Below are 19035 nucleotides of genomic sequence, written 5' to 3'. Positions count from 1 at the left end.
CTCCTCTATCTGCCACTTCCAGCGCTTTGCTGACAGAAGTAGTGATGCCGCTGTCACTACTCCTGTCAGCCTTATAGTAAAAGAAAAACTTGCAGCAACCCCCCACCCTCCCATACATGCTGCACCCAGGGCAGTCGTCCCTCCTGGCCACCCCTTGTTCCGCCCCCTGGGAGCTGCTCCAGGCTAGAGCCCACTTTAGTGGCTCACACTGTGAGCACTGGCTAAGGAAAGCTCGTGCCAGTGTAGTGTCATATTTTGCCCCCCATCGTAGAATGCTCCGGAAGGAGTGACATTGCGGCCAGAAATGTCACACTACGCATGTGCGACGCGTGTAAAAAAAAAAAATAAATAAAAAAAAAAAAAACACAACACTTGCGCCATGCGTTCCAAAGGATTTGCGTCAATGCAGACCACTGAAACCGTCAGATAATCCCCTCCCCAAATCCACATAGGGGAGGTAATCCCCTCCAAGCCACAGTTACCCGCTCTCTTTCCACCGCTCTCCGCTCCATCTAATGTTTAATGTCACTTCCATGACATTATCTGACGGTTTCACTGAACTGCATTGCTGCAAATCCTTTGGAACGCATGGCGCAAGTGTTTGGAACGCATCACGCATGCGCAGTGCGAAATTTCTGGCCGCAACGTCACTTCTGGAGCATTCTACGATGGGGATCAAAAATATGACACTACACCGGCTCAGTGCAATAAACCCAGCAAAAAATAAAAAATGGTCCCAAATGCCGCACACACACCAACATGCATGACAGTCGCTCAAGTAAAATCAGCCTTAGCCCAGCTCCATCCAGACCATGGCCGCTGGTGCATTTCGCCACACCCATGGGCTGAGTCGTGGATTAAGCCCTGCTGGAGGGGTGAAACGCGTCGATGGGCATGGCCTGGACAGAGCTGCTTTTACTCAAATGACTGGTCGGGGATGTCGGTGGGTGGCGTTTTGGGACTTTTTATTTGCTGGATTTATTCCAATATGGTCAATATACTGCCAGTGCTATACAAGTACCGGAAATAAAAAAAAAAAAAAAAAAAATTAAATATATCCGATTCCTCCCGTATTAAATTGTATTGCAACTGTAATGTCTGGCCTCATAATATAGAGTACATATACATTATATATATATATATATACACACACACACAAATTTTTTTGGGGGGGATATTTATTATAGCAAAAAGTAATATATTGCTTTTTTCCCCCCCCTTCAAAAGTGTCACTTTTTCTGTTTATAGCGCAAAAAATAAGAACCGCAGAGGTGATCAAATACCACCAAAAGAAAGCTCTGTGTGGGAAAAAAAAAGGACATCAATTTTGTTTGGGAGCCACGTCGTACGACCGCACAATTGTCAATTAAAGCGACGCAGTGCCGAATGGCGAAAAGTGCTCTGGTCTTTGGCCAGCCAAATCCTCCGAGCTGAAGTGGTTAAATGCTCAGACCGGCCCGTCTGGCACAAAACAACCATACCATGTTCAAAAAGGCACTTAAATCCCCTTTCTTCCCCATTCTGATGCTCTATTTCAGGGATAGGCATTTAGCGGACCTCCAGCTGTTGCAAAACTACAAGTCCCATCATGCCTCTGCCTCTGCGTGTCATGCTTGTGGCTGTCAGAGTCTTGCTATGCCTCATGGGACTTGTAGTTCTGCAACAGCTGGGAGGTCCCGCCAATTGAATATTCCTGATCTATTTGAACTTCAGCAAGTCGTCTTCGCCACGTCTAGATGCCCAAATGCATTGCTGCCATGTGATTGCTAGTCAGCCAATTTGTGTTACCAAGCAATTGAAAAGGTGTTCTTAATAAAGTGAGCGCAGATACCAAACACGTCAAAACCTTAACGCCCACGAATCAGCGACAAACGTTGGGTACCCTATATTAAACAAAGGGAGTTTTTTCTTTTTTATTTATTTTTTTTTTTTAAAGCCCTTACAGGTCATTAGTTTAGAGTTAATGGTAAAGGGCCTAGAATTCTTCATCTCACTCCGACATGTGTGGTGATATGTAATCTGTGCACAGCAAATCAACGTTTTCATGTGTAGGCACCTCCCCCCCACCCCGACCTCTGCATTTACATTCATATGTGCACATAGGTGGGGGTTGGGAGGGGTAGGGTTAAAAATCTCCCTCCCTCCCTCTCCCCCCCTCTCAATCCCTCTCTCTCTCCCTCTCCCCTCCCTCTCTCTCCCCCCTCCCCCCCTCCCCCCCCTCTCTCTCTCTCTCTCCCCCCCCCTCTCTCTCCCCCCCTCTCTGCCCCCCCTCTCTCTCTCCCTCTCTGCCCCCCTCTCTCTCTCCCTCTCTGCCCCCCCTCTCTCTCTCCCTCTCTGCCCCCCCTCTCTCTCTCCCTCTCTCTCTCCCCCTCTCCCCCTCTCTCTCCTTCCCCCTCTCCCCCTCTCTCTCCTTCCCCCTCCCCCCCTCTCTCCCCCCCTCTCTCTCTCCCCCTCCCCCCCCTCTCTCTCTCCCCCTCCCCCCCTCTCTCTCTCTCTCCCCCTCCCCCCCCTCTCTCTCTCTCTCTCTCCCCCTCCCCCCCCCCTCTCTCTCTCTCTCTCCCCCTCCCCCCTCTCTCTCTCTCCCCCCCTCTCTCTCTCCCCCCCCCTCTCTCTCTCTCTCCCCCCCCTCTCTCTCTCTCCCCCCCTCTCTCTCTCTCTCCCCCCCCCTCTCTCTCTCTCCCCCCCTCTCTCTCTCTCTCCCCCCCCTCTCTCTCTCTCTCTCCCCCCCCTCTCTCTCTCTCTCCCCCCTCTCTCTCTCTCCCCCCCCCCCTCTCTCTCTCTCTCTCTCCCCCCCCTCTCTCTCCCCCCCCTCTCTCTCTCTCCCCCCCCTCTCTCTCTCTCCCCCCCCTCTCTCTCTCTCCCCCCCCTCTCTCTCTCTCTCTCTCCCCCCCTCTCTCTCCCCCCCCTCTCTCTCTCTCTCTCTCCCCCCCTCTCTCTCCCCCCCCCTCTCTCTCTCTCCCCCCCCTCTCTCTCTCTCTCTCCCCCCCTCTCTCTCCCCCCCCCCCTCTCTCTCTCTCTCTCCCCCCCCTCTCTCTCTCCCCCTCCCCCCCCCTCTCTCTCTCTCTCCCCCCCTCTCTCTCTCTCTCTCCCCCCTCTCTCTCCCCCCCTCTCTCTCTCTCTGAGGCATTTAGGTTCTTGGCTGTAACTTGAATTTTTCAAATTTTTTTTTTTCACTAAACTTTACACTCTAGTTGTGAGCCGTTGGGGTGCCAACATTCACACAGCGTAAGGCGCCTGTAACAGCAATAAAAACACAGAACAATAAATGGTTTCCTTTGTGACCCCCAAGGCTGCGCTGCAGAAAGACCTGATGCATTTTATCGCGTGTGCGAATCGCCACTTGTGTTTTGTGGTGGTTTTTTCTTACCTTTTCTATTGTCTTCTCTCTGCAGCAAGCAACCGAGTCTTAGCATCAGCAGGTCGCCGCTCCGGTCGCACATAGTGTCAGAGACACAGCAGTGGCGCAGGGCTGTGTCTGTGTCCAGACTCCCAAATGAATGGAAGCCAGCAAACATTCCTCGACGGGCGCCGGCGCGCCGGCGAGGCTGCACTCGACGGGCGCCGGCGAGGCTGCACTCGACGGGCGCCGGCGAGGCTGCACTCGACGGGCGCCGGCGAGGCTGCACTCGACGGGCGCCGGCGAGGCTGCACTCGACGGGCGCCGGCGAGGCTGCACTCGACGGGCGCCGGCGAGGCTGCACTCGACGGACGCCGGCGAGGCTGCACTCGACGGGCGCCGGCGAGGCTGCACTCGACGGGCACTTCATTAAAAAGGTGGGATATACATGGGCCGGGACAAAAAGGGGTAGTCAAATCAGGGGTCAGGCCAGCAAAATGAGGTTTGCCAAGGGTGTCAAAAATCCTTGCATCAGCCCTGGGTGGCAACCCCATCGCTCTCCTTTATAAACCTGGGAATGTGGCGGAAATAGGATTAAAAGCGCTCGCAAAATCGCTGATTGATGTCATTTTAAAAACAGGAACTGCAGTCTGCTCAAATAATTTGCAATAAAAACATCTTTGCCATTCTGAAGCTTCCCTCCAACTACTTTGCATATTATTCTATATATACTGTGATTCTGTACTTGCCAAATATGCTGCAGAAATCTCCCTCCAGCCATGTTAGGTGTGTTGGAGAGAGGCGGCAGCAGGGAAGCCTGTATTCACTGCAGGACACACGAGGCTGATGGTGTCAGTGGAGAGAAGGGGGGGCGGTAACGCATTTCAGAGCACGTGTGGCTTTACAGCTGCTGGGCGGCTCTACACTGCTCTCTACCACCATGCTGAGGATGGACACATGCCACAGGTGAAGACTCCTGATTTTATCATGTCTTTTAAAAACACTCAACAATCTTGTAAGTGCTTTTAACCCTTTGCGCACTTTATTAAATTTTGCATACTGCACTTGGAGGCGCCCCTTTCATTTCCTTTTTTGTATACAGGATTTACTGGCAGAAAAAAAAAAAAAAAAAAAAGTTTTACTATCCAAAGCAGCAACGACAACCACCGCCACCACCCACAGCCGACAACAACCACCGCCACCACCCACAGCCGACAACAACCACCGCCACCACCCACAGCCGACAACAACCACCGCCACCACCCACAGCCGACAACAACCACCGCCACCACCCACAGCCGACAACAACCACCGCCACCACCCACAGCCGACAACAACCACCGCCACCACCCACAGCCGACAACGACAACAACCACCGCCACCACCCACAGCCGACAACGACAACAACCACCGCCACCACCCACAGCCGACAACGACAACAACCACCGCCACCACCCACAGCCGACAACGACAACAACCACCGCCACCACCCACAGCCGACAACGACAACAACCACCGCCACCACCCACAGCCAACAACAACCACCGCCACCACCCACAGCCGACAACAACCACCGCCACCACCCACAGCCGACAACAACCACCGCCACCACCCACAGCCGACAACGACAACAACCACCGCCACCACCCACAGCCGACAACAACCACCGCCACCACCCACAGCCGACAACAACCACCGCCACCACCCACAGCCGACAACAACCACCGCCACCACCCACAGCCGACAACAACCACCGCCACCACCCACAGCCGACAACAACCACCGCCACCACCCACAGCCGACAACAACCACCGCCACCACCCACAGCCGACAACAACCACCGCCACCACCCACAGCCGACAACCGCCACCACCCACAGCCGACAACCGCCACAGCCGACAACCGCCACCACCCACAGCCGACAACCGCCACCACCCACAGCCGACAACCGCCACCACCCACAGCCGACAACCGCCACGACCCACAGCCGACAACCGCCACGACCCACAGCCGACAACAACAACCGCCACCACCCACAGCCGACAACAACAACCGCCACCACCCACAGCCGACAACAACAACCGCCACCACCCACAGCCGACAACAACAACCGCCACCACCCACAGCCGACAACAACAACCGCCACCACCCACAACGACAACAACCACCGCCACCACCCACAGCCGACAACGACAACAACCACCGCCACCACCCACAGCCGACAACAACCACCGCCACCACCCACAGCCGACAACGACAACAACCACCGCCACCACCCACAGCCGACAACGACAACAACCACCGCCACCACCCACAGCCGACAACAACCACCGCCACCACCCACAGCCGACAACAACCACCGCCACCACCCACAGCCGACAACAACCACCGCCACCACCCACAGCCGACAACAACCACCGCCACCACCCACAGCCGACAACAACCACCGCCACCACCCACAGCCGACAACAACCACCGCCACCACCCACAGCCGACAACAACCACCGCCACCACCCACAGCCGACAACAACCACCGCCACCACCCACAGCCGACAACCGCCACCGCCACCACCCACAGCCGACAACCGCCACCACCCACAGCCGACAACCGCCACCACCCACAGCCGACAACCGCCACAGCCGACAACCGCCACCACCCACAGCCGACAACCGCCACCACCCACAGCCGACAACAACAACCGCCACCACCCACAGCCGACAACAACAACCGCCACGACCCACAGCCGACAACAACAACCGCCACCACCCACAGCCGACAACAACCACCGCCACCACCCACAGCCGACAACGACAACAACCACCGCCACCACCCACAGCCGACAACGACAACAACCACCGCCACCACCCACAGCCGACAACGACAACAACCACCGCCACCACCCACAGCCGACAACGACAACAACCACCGCCACCACCCACAGCCGACAACCGCCACAGCCGACAACCGCCACCACCCACAGCCGACAACCGCCACCACCCACAGCCGACAACCGCCACCACCCACAGCCGACAACAACAACCGCCACCACCCACAGCCGACAACAACAACCGCCACCACCCACAGCCGACAACAACAACCGCCACCACCCACAGCCGACAACAACAACCGCCACCACCCACAGCCGACAACAACAACCGCCACCACCCACAACGACAACAACCACCGCCACCACCCACAGCCGACAACCGCCACCACCCACAGCCGACAACCGCCACAGCCGACAACCGCCACCACCCACAGCCGACAACCGCCACCACCCACAGCCGACAACCGCCACCACCCACAGCCGACAACAACAACCGCCACCACCCACAGCCGACAACAACAACCGCCACGACCCACAGCCGACAACAACAACCGCCACCACCCACAGCCGACAACAACAACCGCCACCACCCACAACGACAACAACCACCGCCACCACCCACAGCCGACAACGACAACAACCACCGCCACCACCCACAGCCGACAACGACAACAACCACCGCCACCACCCACAGCCGACAACGACAACAACCACCGCCACCGCCACCACCCACAGCCGACAACGACAACAACCACCGCCACCACCCACAGCCGACAACCGCCACCACCCACAGCCGACAACCGCCACCACCCACAGCCGACAACCGCCACCACCCACAGCCGACAACCGCCACAGCCGACAACCGCCACCACCCACAGCCGACAACCGCCACCACCCACAGCCGACAACAACCACCGCCACCACCCACAGCCGACAACAACAACCGCCACGACCCACAGCCGACAACAACAACCGCCACCACCCACAACGACAACAACCACCAGCCCCAACCACCACAGGTTTAATAGGTGGAAAGATGAAAAAATGACTAAAGCTCCACTTTATTTAACCTTTTTTTTTTTTTTTTTTAATTTTGTGGCCATCACAAAGAGGAGGATGACAAGCCTAGGCAAGTGACAGGACCGCTTTTTGGAGACACTAGGAGACTATCAGACCCCCCGATGTCTGCCCTGCCCCTTTGGTGAATGGATCATTTGGTTGTGTTCCCAACTACCAACACAGCCCTGGCATGGGAAACACACCGAGTAAAAACACAGAATTAGCCGATAATACTTCATCACTATAGAGCAAAGCATGGGAAACAAATCTGATGTTCACATGGAAAACATTTTACTCTTCCAGAACAAGTTGAAGCAGGAAGAGCGATATATTGTTGAAAAGGATAAATCGGTAAATGCAAAGCCATTAGACATGTTCAGCCACCCAGGATGTTTCTCATTTTTAATGGATTGCAACTTTAACCAATTGTTGACCACCGTACACATATAATACACTATATTGTCAGAAGTATTGGGACACATGACACCACCTTATCGACACATCTATATATTTAAAAAAAAAAAAAAAAAAAAAAAAAAAAAAAAAAAAGTAAGAGTCTCTAAAATTTAAAGAGGAAGTAAACCCCTTCAAACCACTTTGACCTACAGGTAAGCCTAGATTAAGGCTTACCTGTAGGTCCAAGCAATATCTCCTAAACCTATATGGTTTAGGAGATATTTGCCCGAAAATGGGCACCGCTGTCTACGGCGCATGCGCCGTAGACAGCGGCGCGCAGGCGCACTAAATGCGGCAAATCCAAGAATGGATTTGCCAAATTTGTCGACTCCCGTGCGCATGCGCGGGAGTGACGTCATCGCGGCTTCGCCGAATGGCAGCGGCGGAGCTGCGAGACGCGACTCCCGTGCGCATGTGCGGGAGTGACGTCATCGCGGCTTCGCCGCTGTCATTGGTCGGAGCTGCGAGACGCCACCAGCAAGATGGATGCGGCAGACTACAGGGATCAGCGGCGACTTCGCTGGCTCCTGTGTCAGGTAAGTGACACATAATGAGCTACTATGCGATGCATAGTAGTCCATTATGCTTTACCTTTGCAGGGAAAAAAAAGAGGAAGTAAACCCATCAGGGTTTACTTCCTCTTTAAAGATGCACTATATTACTAAAGGTATTGGGACACCTGCCTTTACATGCACATGAACTTTAATGGCATCCCAGTCTTAGTCCGAAGGGTTCAATATTGAGTTGGCCCACCCTTTGCAGCTTCAACTCTTCTGGGAAGGCCGTCCACAAGGTTTAGGAGTGTGTCTATGGGAATGTTTGACCATTCTGCCAGAAGAGCATTTGTGAGGTCAGGCACTGATGTTGGATGAGAAGGCCTGGCTCGCAGTCTGTTGAGAGAGTTTGGGGTGGAGGAACTTATCCTGACCTTAAAGAAATAGAACAGCTTTAGGATGAATTCAAGCGGAGACTGCAAGCCAGGCCTTCTTATACTACATCAGTGCCTGACCTCACAAATGCGCTTCTGGAAGAATGGTCAAACATTCCCATAGACACACTCCTAAACCTTGTGGACGGCCTTCCCAGAAAAGGTGAAGCTGTTATAGCTGCAAAGGGGGGGGCCAATTTAATATTGAACCCTACGGACTAAGACTGGGATGCCATTAAAGTTCATGTGTGTGTAAAGGCAGGCGTCCCAATACTTTTGACAATATACCCCAATTGGGACAACTCTGAGCAATAAGACTCATGTATGTCGTATGAGACATTTTAATAATTGTAAAATGTCTTCGCTTTTTTTTTTGCACTAACATACAATTTTTCAGGACAAGCTGTATGTTGGTGCAAATAAAAAAAGTATCACGGACTGTACTCAATTTTCTCTGTCACAAATGTACTAATACAGCTACAATCACATCAAGTATGATGGAAGATACTTTTAAAAGAGTGAATTTCGTAATAAACTTTGTATATATTTATAAGTATTTCGGGCGGCACGCTCTGATCAGCGAGTCCATGAGACACGAGATCCTTGCCCCTTACCACGTGATCAGCTGTCAGCCAATGACAGCTAATTACAGGATGTAAACGGAAGCGAGCAATTGTCTCTCCCCCCACCCTGAAAACGTGAGGAGAAAAAAATTAAATAAAAAGCAGATTACCGGCTTGTGTAAATGGAACACTGGACCCGCACGCTCCACACCCACTGCTGCCAAGCAGTGCCCACCAGGGCCCCATTAGTGCCCCCACCCACCAGGGCCTCATCACCATGACCACCCACCAGGGCCCCATCACCATGGCCACCCACCAGGGCCCCATCATCAGTGCCCCATAATTGCCCCCCCACCAGGGCCTCATCATCATGGCCCCCCACCAGGGCCTCATCATCATGGCCCCCACCCACCAGGGCCTCATCATCAGTGCCCCATAATTGCCCCCCCCACCAGGGCCTCATCATCATGGCCCCCCCCCCCCACCAGGGCCTCATCATCAGTGCCCCCCCCCCCCCACCAGGGCCTCATCATCAGTGCCCCCCCCACCAGGGCCTCATCATCAGTGCCCCCCCCCACCAGGGCCTCATCATCAGTGCCCCCCCCCCACCAGGGCCTCATCATCAGTGCCCCCCCCCCCACCAGGGCCTCATCATCAGTGCCCCCCCCCCCACCAGGGCCTCATCATCAGTGCCCCCCCCCCCCCACCAGGGCCTCATCATCAGTGCCCCCCCCCACCAGGGCCTCATCATCAGTGCCCCCCCCCCCCACCAGGGCCTCATCATCAGTGCCCCCCCCCCACCAGGGCCTCATCATCAGTGCCCCCCCCCCCACCAGGGCCTCATCATCAGTGCCCCCCCCCCACCAGGGCCTCATCATCAGTGCCCCCCCCCCCCGCCAGGGCCTCATCATCAGTGCCCCCCCCCCCGCCAGGGCCTCATCATCAGTGCCCCCCCCCCCCCGCCAGGGCCTCATCATCAGTGCCCCCCCCCCCCCCGCCAGGGCCTCATCATCAGTGCCCCCCCCCCCCCCGCCAGGGCCTCATCATCAGTGCCCCCCCCCCGCCAGGGCCTCATCATCAGTGCCCCCTTCCCCCGCCAGGGCCTCATCATCAGTGCCCCCCCCCCCCCGCCAGGGCCTCATCATCAGTGCCCCCCCCCCCCCGCCAGGGCCTCATCATCAGTGCCCCCCCCCCGCCAGGGCCTCATCATCAGTGCCCCCCCCCGCCAGGGCCTCATCATCAGTGCCCCCCCCCCCCCCGCCAGGGCCTCATCATCAGTGCCCCCCCCGCCAGGGCCTCATCATCAGTGCCCCCCCCCGCCAGGGCCTCATCAGTGCCCCCCCCCGCCAGGGCCTCATCATCAGTGCCCCCCCCCCCCCGCCAGGGCCTCATCATCAGTGCCCCCCCCCCCCAGGGCCTCATCATCAGTGCCCCCCCCCCCCGCCAGGGCCTCATCATCAGTGCCCCCCCCCCCCCCCCCGCCAGGGCCTCATCATCAGTGCCCCCCCCCCCAGGGCCTCATCATCAGTGCCCCCCCCCCCCGCCAGGGCCTCATCATCAGTGCCCCCCCCCGCCAGGGCCTCATCATCAGTGCCCCCCCCGCCAGGGCCTCATCATCAGTGCCCCCCCCCCCCCGCCAGGGCCTCATCATCATGGCCACCCCGCCAGGGCCTCATCATCATGGCCACCCCGCCAGGGCCTCATCATCATGGCCACCCCGCCAGGGCCTCATCATCATGGCCACCCCACCAGGGCCTCATCATCATGGCCACCCCACCAGGGCCTCATCATCATGGCCACCCCACCAGGTGGTCATCATCATGGCCACCCCACCAGGTGGTCATCAGTGCCACCTACCAGGGCCTCATCATAAGTGCCTCATCATCAGTGGCCGTTAGTGCCACCTACCAGTGCCTGCCATCAGTGGCCATTACCGCAGCCCATCAACGTCGTGTCATCAGCGCACACCAATGAAGGAGAAAAAATGACCCGTTCTACAAACTGTATAACAAACTATGAAAACGTTTTTGGTTTTCCCTAAATTTTTTGGTCTTTGTTTAGCAAAGAATACAAATCCCAGTAGCGATTAAATACAACCAAAATAAAGCTCTATTTGTGTAAAAAATAAATAAAAGTCATTTGGGTACAGTGTAGCACGACTGCACAATTGTCATTCAAAGAGTGAGAGCGCCGAAAGCTGAAAATTGGCCTGGGCGGGAAAGGGAGGTTTAAGCGCCCAGTAAGCAAGAGGTTAAAAACTGGCAGTGCCAGGCTTGGTGGCGGAACAAACTTAACAGTGGATCTTACCCCAAATCTGTTAAGGGAGGCTTGTCTCTTCCTCTCCTATAACACAAATATATCTGAGGTCCTCGGATACTCCCATTATTGAGGTCGGCGGAGAGTCCGGTTGGGGTGGTGTCCATACATACATATCCCTGAGGCACCTCCTCCCCCAGGGATCTGATGATCACTGTAACATCTGTGATTGGTTCCTTTGGTTTAGCTATCTTATGACAGGCGTCATTAAAGTGGATCTCCTCTTCAAGTGGTATCGATGAATCGGTGAGTCCGGCAACGACGAAGTAATCAGCCACTCGGGGTCCTTTGTCTTCCATCATCATCTTCCGTGTTTGGACAGGAGAGCTGAAAGACACCAAAGAGAAAAAAAATAAATCATCACATTCACAGAGAAGATTATTTCATTGTGTCGTCATTGTAAAAGTTTATATAAAGGAAGTGACCACACAACAATCTCAATGCTAAAAACGATCGATTTTTTTTCCATTGAAAACCACTTAGCCCTGGTTTACACCGTTGCAGCTTTATAGTTACGCTACTTCAGTGCGATTTCATAGCCTCAGATCAGTGCGATTTGCACCTCTGATTTCATTCCAGCGTGTTACATCATTTAACAGAAGTCAATGCAAGTCGCAATGATTTGAAAAGGTTCCATTGCCGGCAATGGGATGCAACTTGTCATGCGTAATTTGAACTGTCAAATCGCATGACATATCAGTTTCATAGTTATTAGGCCGGGTTCACACCACAGCGATGCGGGAACGCCGCGAATCCGCAGCGTTTTCCCGCATCGCATGCCTCCGCCGGCAGTTCACACTGCCCTATGCGAACGGCTGGGAGTGTCAATGAAATGTTAATGACACCCCCAGATCCGTCCGCATATCGCAGTGCGATCTGCACACTCGATCCATGCGATCCGATTCTGCTGCGGACCAAAAAAAGGGTCCCGTGCGAGTTTGCTGCGGGAGCGATGCGAATTCAGCCATACTATATGTACGGCTGAACTCGCATCGCTACGGAGATCGGATGTGATTTGCAGTGCGGTGCGAATCACATCCGGATCTCCCCCCGCAGCAGTGTGAACCCAGCCTTAAGGTTGAATAAAGACACCAGTCCATCCTGAGTGAGGCGTCTACAATTGTCCCTATCCCTGTACATTGCACACTCACATTGGTCCCTACCCTCAAGGAGCCCACAATCCAAGGTCCCCATTCATATACTAGGGCTAATTTTGGACAGAAGCCAATTAACCTACCTGCATGTCTTTGGAGTGTGGGAGGAAACCGGAGTACCCGGAGGAAACCCACGCAGGCACAGGGAGAACATGCAAACTCCAGGCAGGTAGTGTCGTGGTTGGGATTTGAACCAGCGACCCTTCTTACTGCTAGGTGAGAGTGCTAACCACTACACAACGGTGCGTGGACCAGAGCTCATTGGTTATGGGGGTCACCACCATGCCCATAAAACAGTGATGTACATGGGAAAGAAGGAAAAAAAAAAAAAAAAAGGCTGGGTGATTAGGGCGGGATGTCACAGCTGCCAATCCTGGGTGTTGGGACAGGGACAGCATTGCCTTCCACAGACTTCCAAAGGGCGGGTATACACTTGCTCTATCTGCAAAAAGCAATCTGTGAGGGATTTCTTTTCACAAATTCCCAATTGCCTGCTTTTTTATTTTTTTGTGTGTGTGAATAACACACCTAGCGATTGGCTCCGTTGTATGGCTCCATTCACTTAAAGGGATTGTAAAGGTTTGTTTTTTATTTTCTAAATAGGTTCCTTTAAGCTAGGGCATTGTTGGTTCACTTATCTTTTCCTTCGATTTCCCTTCTAAATGTTATTTTCCTTTGTCTGAATTTCTCACTTCCTGTTCCTCCTCAGTAAGCTGTTCAGTAAGCTGTTCTGGCTGACTAAACACCGCTCGGATGATGGTGTGAAGTTTACCGAGGAGAAACAGGAAGTGTTTGGGTACAACGTCACACAAGCGCGTAATTGTAAGTTAGAGTGGCGCAACGCAGAAAATGGCCTGGTCATTAAGTGGGGCAAATCTGTCCGGGGCTGAAGTGGTTAAAGCGGGGTTCCACCCTAAAGTGGAACTTCCGCTGATCGGAACCCTCCCCCCCCCCGGTGTCACAATTGGCACCTTTCAGGGGGGAGGGGGGTGGAGATACCTGTCAAAGACTCGTGGGAGTCTATGCCTCTTCCTGTCCCGGCGCGCTGTCTGCTGGGACACACACGGGTCTCAGAGACAGCGCGGACAATTCCTATTGCGCTGTGCGACTCGCGCATGCGCAGTTGGGAACCGGGAAGTGAGGCCGATTCGCTTCACTTCCTGATTCCCTCACCTAGAATGGTGGCGGCGGCAGCCGACAGCCGAGCGATCGATCGGCCTCGGCTGCCGACATTGCTGGACCCCGGGACAGGTGAGTGTCCATTTATTAAAAAAGTCAGCAGCTGCAGTATTTGTAGCTGCTGGCTTTTAATATTTTTTTTGTAGGTGGAATCCCTCTTTAAAAAGGTATCTTTTAAGGCATGCAATGCATACTAGCACATTATGGTATTGCCTTGCAGGATTAAAAAAAAAAAAAACACACACACACACACACACACACACACACACACACACACACACACAAAAACACAACACACACAAAACACAACACAATGGTTTACTACTGCTTTAAAGCGGGAGTCCGCCGGGACTCCGCGTTTTTTTTTTTTTTTTTTTTTTTTAAAAGCCAGCAGCTACAAATACTGCAGCTGCTGACTTTTAAAATAGTGACACTTACCTGTCCAGCGCGCCCGCGATGTCGGCACCCGAAGCCGATCTCTAGGTCGTCTGTCGGGTCCTGCCGCCGCCATCTTGGGTATGGGAATCAGGAAATGGAGCCTTTCGGCTTCATTTCCCGGTTCCCTACTGTGCATGCGCGAATCGCGCTGCGCAATAAGGACGCTCCCCGCTGCCTCTGGGATCTGTGTGTTTCCCAGCAGGCAGCGGGGCACTTCCGGGAAGGGGCGGGCACTTGTGGAAAGGGGCGTAAGTTACGCCCCTTTCCGCAGAGAGCTATCCCGGAAGTGGGTGCAGTTACCTGGATTATCCAGGTAACTGCACCCCCCTCCCCCCTGAAAGGTGCCGATTGTGGCACCGGAGGGGGGGAGGGTTCCGATGAGCGGAAGGTCCACTTTAGGGTGGACCTCCGCTTTAAGATTCCCATTTGAAGTGGACTGAAAATCGCACTGGATGCATTCACTCCTTATAAAAAAAAAAAAAAAAAACAACACGCACTGTGACTGGATTGCACAGTACTGCGGTAACATGCAACACAGTGCAGGCGAACACACTGCATTTGCGATGTTATTAGGAATACATTCACACCCGCAGCAGATCGCACACACTCATTTACAGACTCAAGTCCATTCCTTTGAGCTAAAGAACAAAAATGTTACAATGTATATAGCTAGCTCAGGGGCTGAGATGTTGTGATAGTTTGCAGACTGCCTGTTTTTGTTTTTTTGGGTGGGTGGGGGGGGGGGGGGGGATTTGACAGCTGTCGGCTTAAGCAGAGAATTTTCTGCATAGAAGAAGAAAAAAAAAAAAAAAAACGATTATTTAAAATGATTAATCGTGCAGCTCTAATACACACACAAAAATGTAGTAACATCATAACAAAGCCATGACAAAATATGTCACCAGCGCTGCAAAGAAAACATCTCCCCAACGATGAATGAAGGAGGGAAATAAACAACCCCCCCCCCCCCCCCGGCCACAAAATATAAAATATTTAGGAATTTCTTTGATCAACAGGAACATAAAAGCTCCGCCAGCACTGAGAGGTAACTGACAGCTGAACGCGGCGCAGTGACAGGATCGCAAACATCTCCAGCGAGCGCCGAGACCTCCGGTGTATAATGAGGGCGGAATAGGATTTTCTTTGGCTTCAGATGTGAGATTCAGAAATTCCAGTACAAGAGAGGAAAAAAACGTCGGCTGCTTAGAGACGAGCAGGGAGCTGATAATCAAGTTTTGGGCTCATTCAAACACACCCCCAAAACATTATATATAATATTTGGGGGGGTTCAAAGTAATTTTCTAGCAAAAAAATATTGATTTTAAAAACTTGAAATGGAGTTCCACCCCAAAAAAAAAAAAAATAAATAAAAAAGTATTAAATATGTTTAAAAATAAAATATTTGGAGAAAATTATTTTTTTTTGTTCCCCTCTAAATACCTGTTGCTAGGGGGTTCCTCGTAGTCTGCCTCCTTCGGCGCAGGAAGGGAGATCGCCCCTCCTCTGTCAATCTGGGACACGTGACCAGTCCCAGATGATTGCGCGGCAACTGACGACGTGCGGCGTCCGATTATTAACAGCAGCTGCAGTATTTGTAGCTGCTGACTTAATTTTATTTATTTATTTTTAATTGAGAACCCCCGCTTTAAAGAAAGAAGTGTGCGGAAATTTTTTTTTAGACTTTAAGTGGTTAAACTTCCTGCATTTACAGGTTGTTGAAAACTTGCAGGAAAAGACTGCCTGGACTTTTTCTTTACAAACAGAAGTTTATCACTTTGATCCAAGAAGGAAGCATTAGTTACAATGTTTCATATTATGAACTTGGCAGGCTGCCCAGATGTTTTCTTTTGACAGCTGAGTGAGCAGGTAAGTCTCTCCACTTGTTATATGAAAGAATTGGCAAACTCTGCAATAGAGATCATGGGGGGGGGGGGGGGTGAATCGAGATTGCGATTTTTTAACAATTAATTGTGCAGCTCTACTTAAACCCCTAAATTCTGTGCGGCGCAAACGTATGCAGCTGTGGCTTGCAGAGCAGCCCCATTTACTCAAAATGGGTTGCGTTTGTTAAGCACTATGCTCGTTTAAAGAGAAAGACCGGGTACAATTCCGAGGCATTGTCAATATTCACATCGCACATTGCTGGACACAGGCTCATCAGTAATGGGCGCTGCAGCAACTATGATCTGCATACTGGACTCATCGCTAATAAAACACACATATTCGCCAGCGCACCCGGAATCATCTTAATATCATCCCAAGCTTTCATTGTGTAAAGATCACATCACATCACAAAAAGGACCGAGTGTAACATTTCAGAGACACGCAGGACCCTTTATCAGGCATGTGGCCAGACAATAAATGCCAGATGAAGGGGTCCCGCGCGGCTCCGAAACATGCAATTAGTCCTTTTGTGATGCAATCTTTCCACAATAAAAGCTTAGAAGGATATTGAAATTAGGGTATCAGGGGTGGCCCCGTCCATTAAGGGTGCACGGGCGCCATCCCCCTATCCATTCATCCGGCCCCTTTTCGGGACATTGGCGCATGGATTCCAATGCGGGGGGGAGGCTGTTTCTCCGTCTCGAATAGGCTTCACAATAGAGAGGGCTTGGGTTGCAGAGCGTGCACGCTGATCCCACCCGGGTGTGTTACAACAGCAAATTAATATTGGCTGTTGTAACACTAATCTAATCTCCCGGGCCAATCAGGAAATGGGTTTTGACACCGCTCACCCGTTTGGCTGAAAGATCCTATTGGATGCCTAAAAGGAGGGGAGGACCACAGAGAAGGACACGAAGCCACTGCACTACGCTGCCTGCCACCCTCCATGATGGGGTAAGTGTTGGACCGACCCACAAACAGCGGGGGGGGGGGGGGGGGTAATAGGTGGTTGTTTGACGGCCCCCAAATAAATTAAAAAAAAAAAAATTAAAAAACACCAGCCACCACTGCAGGGTATAAATACTGTTGTGGCCATGATGCAAATCATCTCAGCATGTGTACACTCCCGGAAGCTCCCTCCCAACTAAAGGAGGTAGCAGTAAGGGGCCGAGAAGGGGAGGACTGGGGCTGCTCTGTGAAGTAATGCACCAAATACCGGTGCCGATACTTGTACTCGTGAAAATGCTCCGATACCCCAAAACCCGATACTTTATGGTGTGATTTTCACCAATAGAAAATGAAGGGTGCAAATCGCACTGCAAAAGAATTTAATGCAATTTGACAGGTGGGCAGTGCAATTCCTTTCCGAAATAGCATGCGTTTTCCCCCCCCCCCCCCCCCCCCCACTGCTCCTGTGAGAACCAAAGGCTGAAATCACTAGGACAAGCCTGGGTTCACACAGGAGCGGTTCAGAAACCGCATGCAATTTTGACTGGAATTGCACAGTATAGGCCCCGACATTGCGAATAGGGCTTAAAATTAGTCAGAACCCTAAATTTTTCCTCAACACATTCCCCACTATTTCCGATACTGGGTAACCCTAGTTTTGGACCAGGAATGGAGAGTAAGGCCTTTAGGAGACTTTGGGAAAAAGGTTATACCCAGCCAACACACTTCTTACAGTCTGACTCCTGGCCTACAGTGACTTTATTGACTCAACAGGGGGGTGTCGATTTGAAATTAATTTTTGGCAGGCATTACAGCTTCGGCACTTTATTGTAGGGCTGAAACAACTAATCGATTATGAAATTAATCGATTACTATTTTCATAATTGATCGGCCAGTAACAAAACAGGGTTAAAGTTAATGAGTCTGATGATATTTACCAGATTGACCCTTTAATAGTATATACACTCTATCTCTCCTCTAATAGTATATAGAGTATATCCCCTCTAATAGAATATGCAGTATCTCTCTCCTCCAATAGTATATACAGTATCTCTCTAATAGTATATACAGTATATCCCCTCTAATAGTATATGCAGTATATCTCTCTTCTAATAGTATATACAGTATATCTCTTATAGTATATACAGTATATCTCTTATAGTATATACAGTATATCTCTTATAGTATATACAGTATATTTTCAACAGTATATCTCCTCTAATAGTATATATCCCCGCTAATATATACAGTATATCTCTTCTGTCTGTTATTCTCAGAATGGATTAGATATTTTGCTCCCTAACCATATAGTTGGTTATTTACATTTACCACTGCATAGAGATATTTAAGAATAAAACCGCCTTTTTTTAAAACTTTACATATTAACGAAATTATACACCACACTTTTTTTAAGGTTATTAACCGATTAATCGATACAATAATCGGTCAACTAATCGATTATGAAAATAATCGTTAGTTGCAGCCCTACTTTTTTGAGTCACTGGGACCAGTGACAAAGTATAGACGAGACCTGACTAGATTTGAATTTACTGTGAAGAGAAGGAGCCCCTTTCTCGAACGATATCAAAGATATACACAATGCTCACTGCCCCCCCCCCCCCCAGATAACTATGAGATGCCAGGTTTTGCAAAGTGGGAAAGAGACCTTAATAGGACATTCTCACCAGATCAACGCCAGAGGATGATATACCGTATATACTCGAGTATAAGCCGAGATTTTCAGCCTCTTTTTTGAGGCTGAAAGTGCCCCCTCGGCTTATACTCGAGTCACCGCTGTCTGACTGCTCGATCAGCGTATCGAGCAGACAGACGGCGGACATTAAAATTCAAAAGCCGCGCCTCCGTCCTCCGCCTGTGATAGGCGGAACACTGCAATTTCCCAGCAGCCTGTGTTCCGCCTATCACGGACATCCGTCTTCATACT

General features: G+C 52.0%; 1 protein-coding gene across 8 annotated transcripts in view; it reads right to left on the bottom strand.

Annotated features, from left to right (window-relative positions):
* The window catches only part of LOC143961332 (C-myc promoter-binding protein-like), a 250429-nt gene that overhangs the window by 165882 nt on the left and 65512 nt on the right, over positions 1–19035 (bottom strand). For all 8 annotated transcript variants that reach the window (XM_077470594.1, XM_077470587.1, XM_077470588.1 and 5 more), the window contains exon 2: positions 11479–11814. In XM_077470594.1, the coding sequence (XP_077326720.1) occupies positions 11479–11814 (336 nt within the window). The remainder of the gene's footprint in view (positions 1–11478; positions 11815–19035) is intronic.

This window comes from Lithobates pipiens, unplaced genomic scaffold (genome assembly GCF_037356315.1).
Source record: "Lithobates pipiens isolate NorthernLeopardFrog02 unplaced genomic scaffold, aLitPip1_a1.2 Scaffold_8, whole genome shotgun sequence".
Classification (NCBI taxonomy): domain Eukaryota; kingdom Metazoa; phylum Chordata; class Amphibia; order Anura; family Ranidae; genus Lithobates; species Lithobates pipiens.
This window is presented reverse-complemented; position numbering and strand designations above follow the sequence as displayed.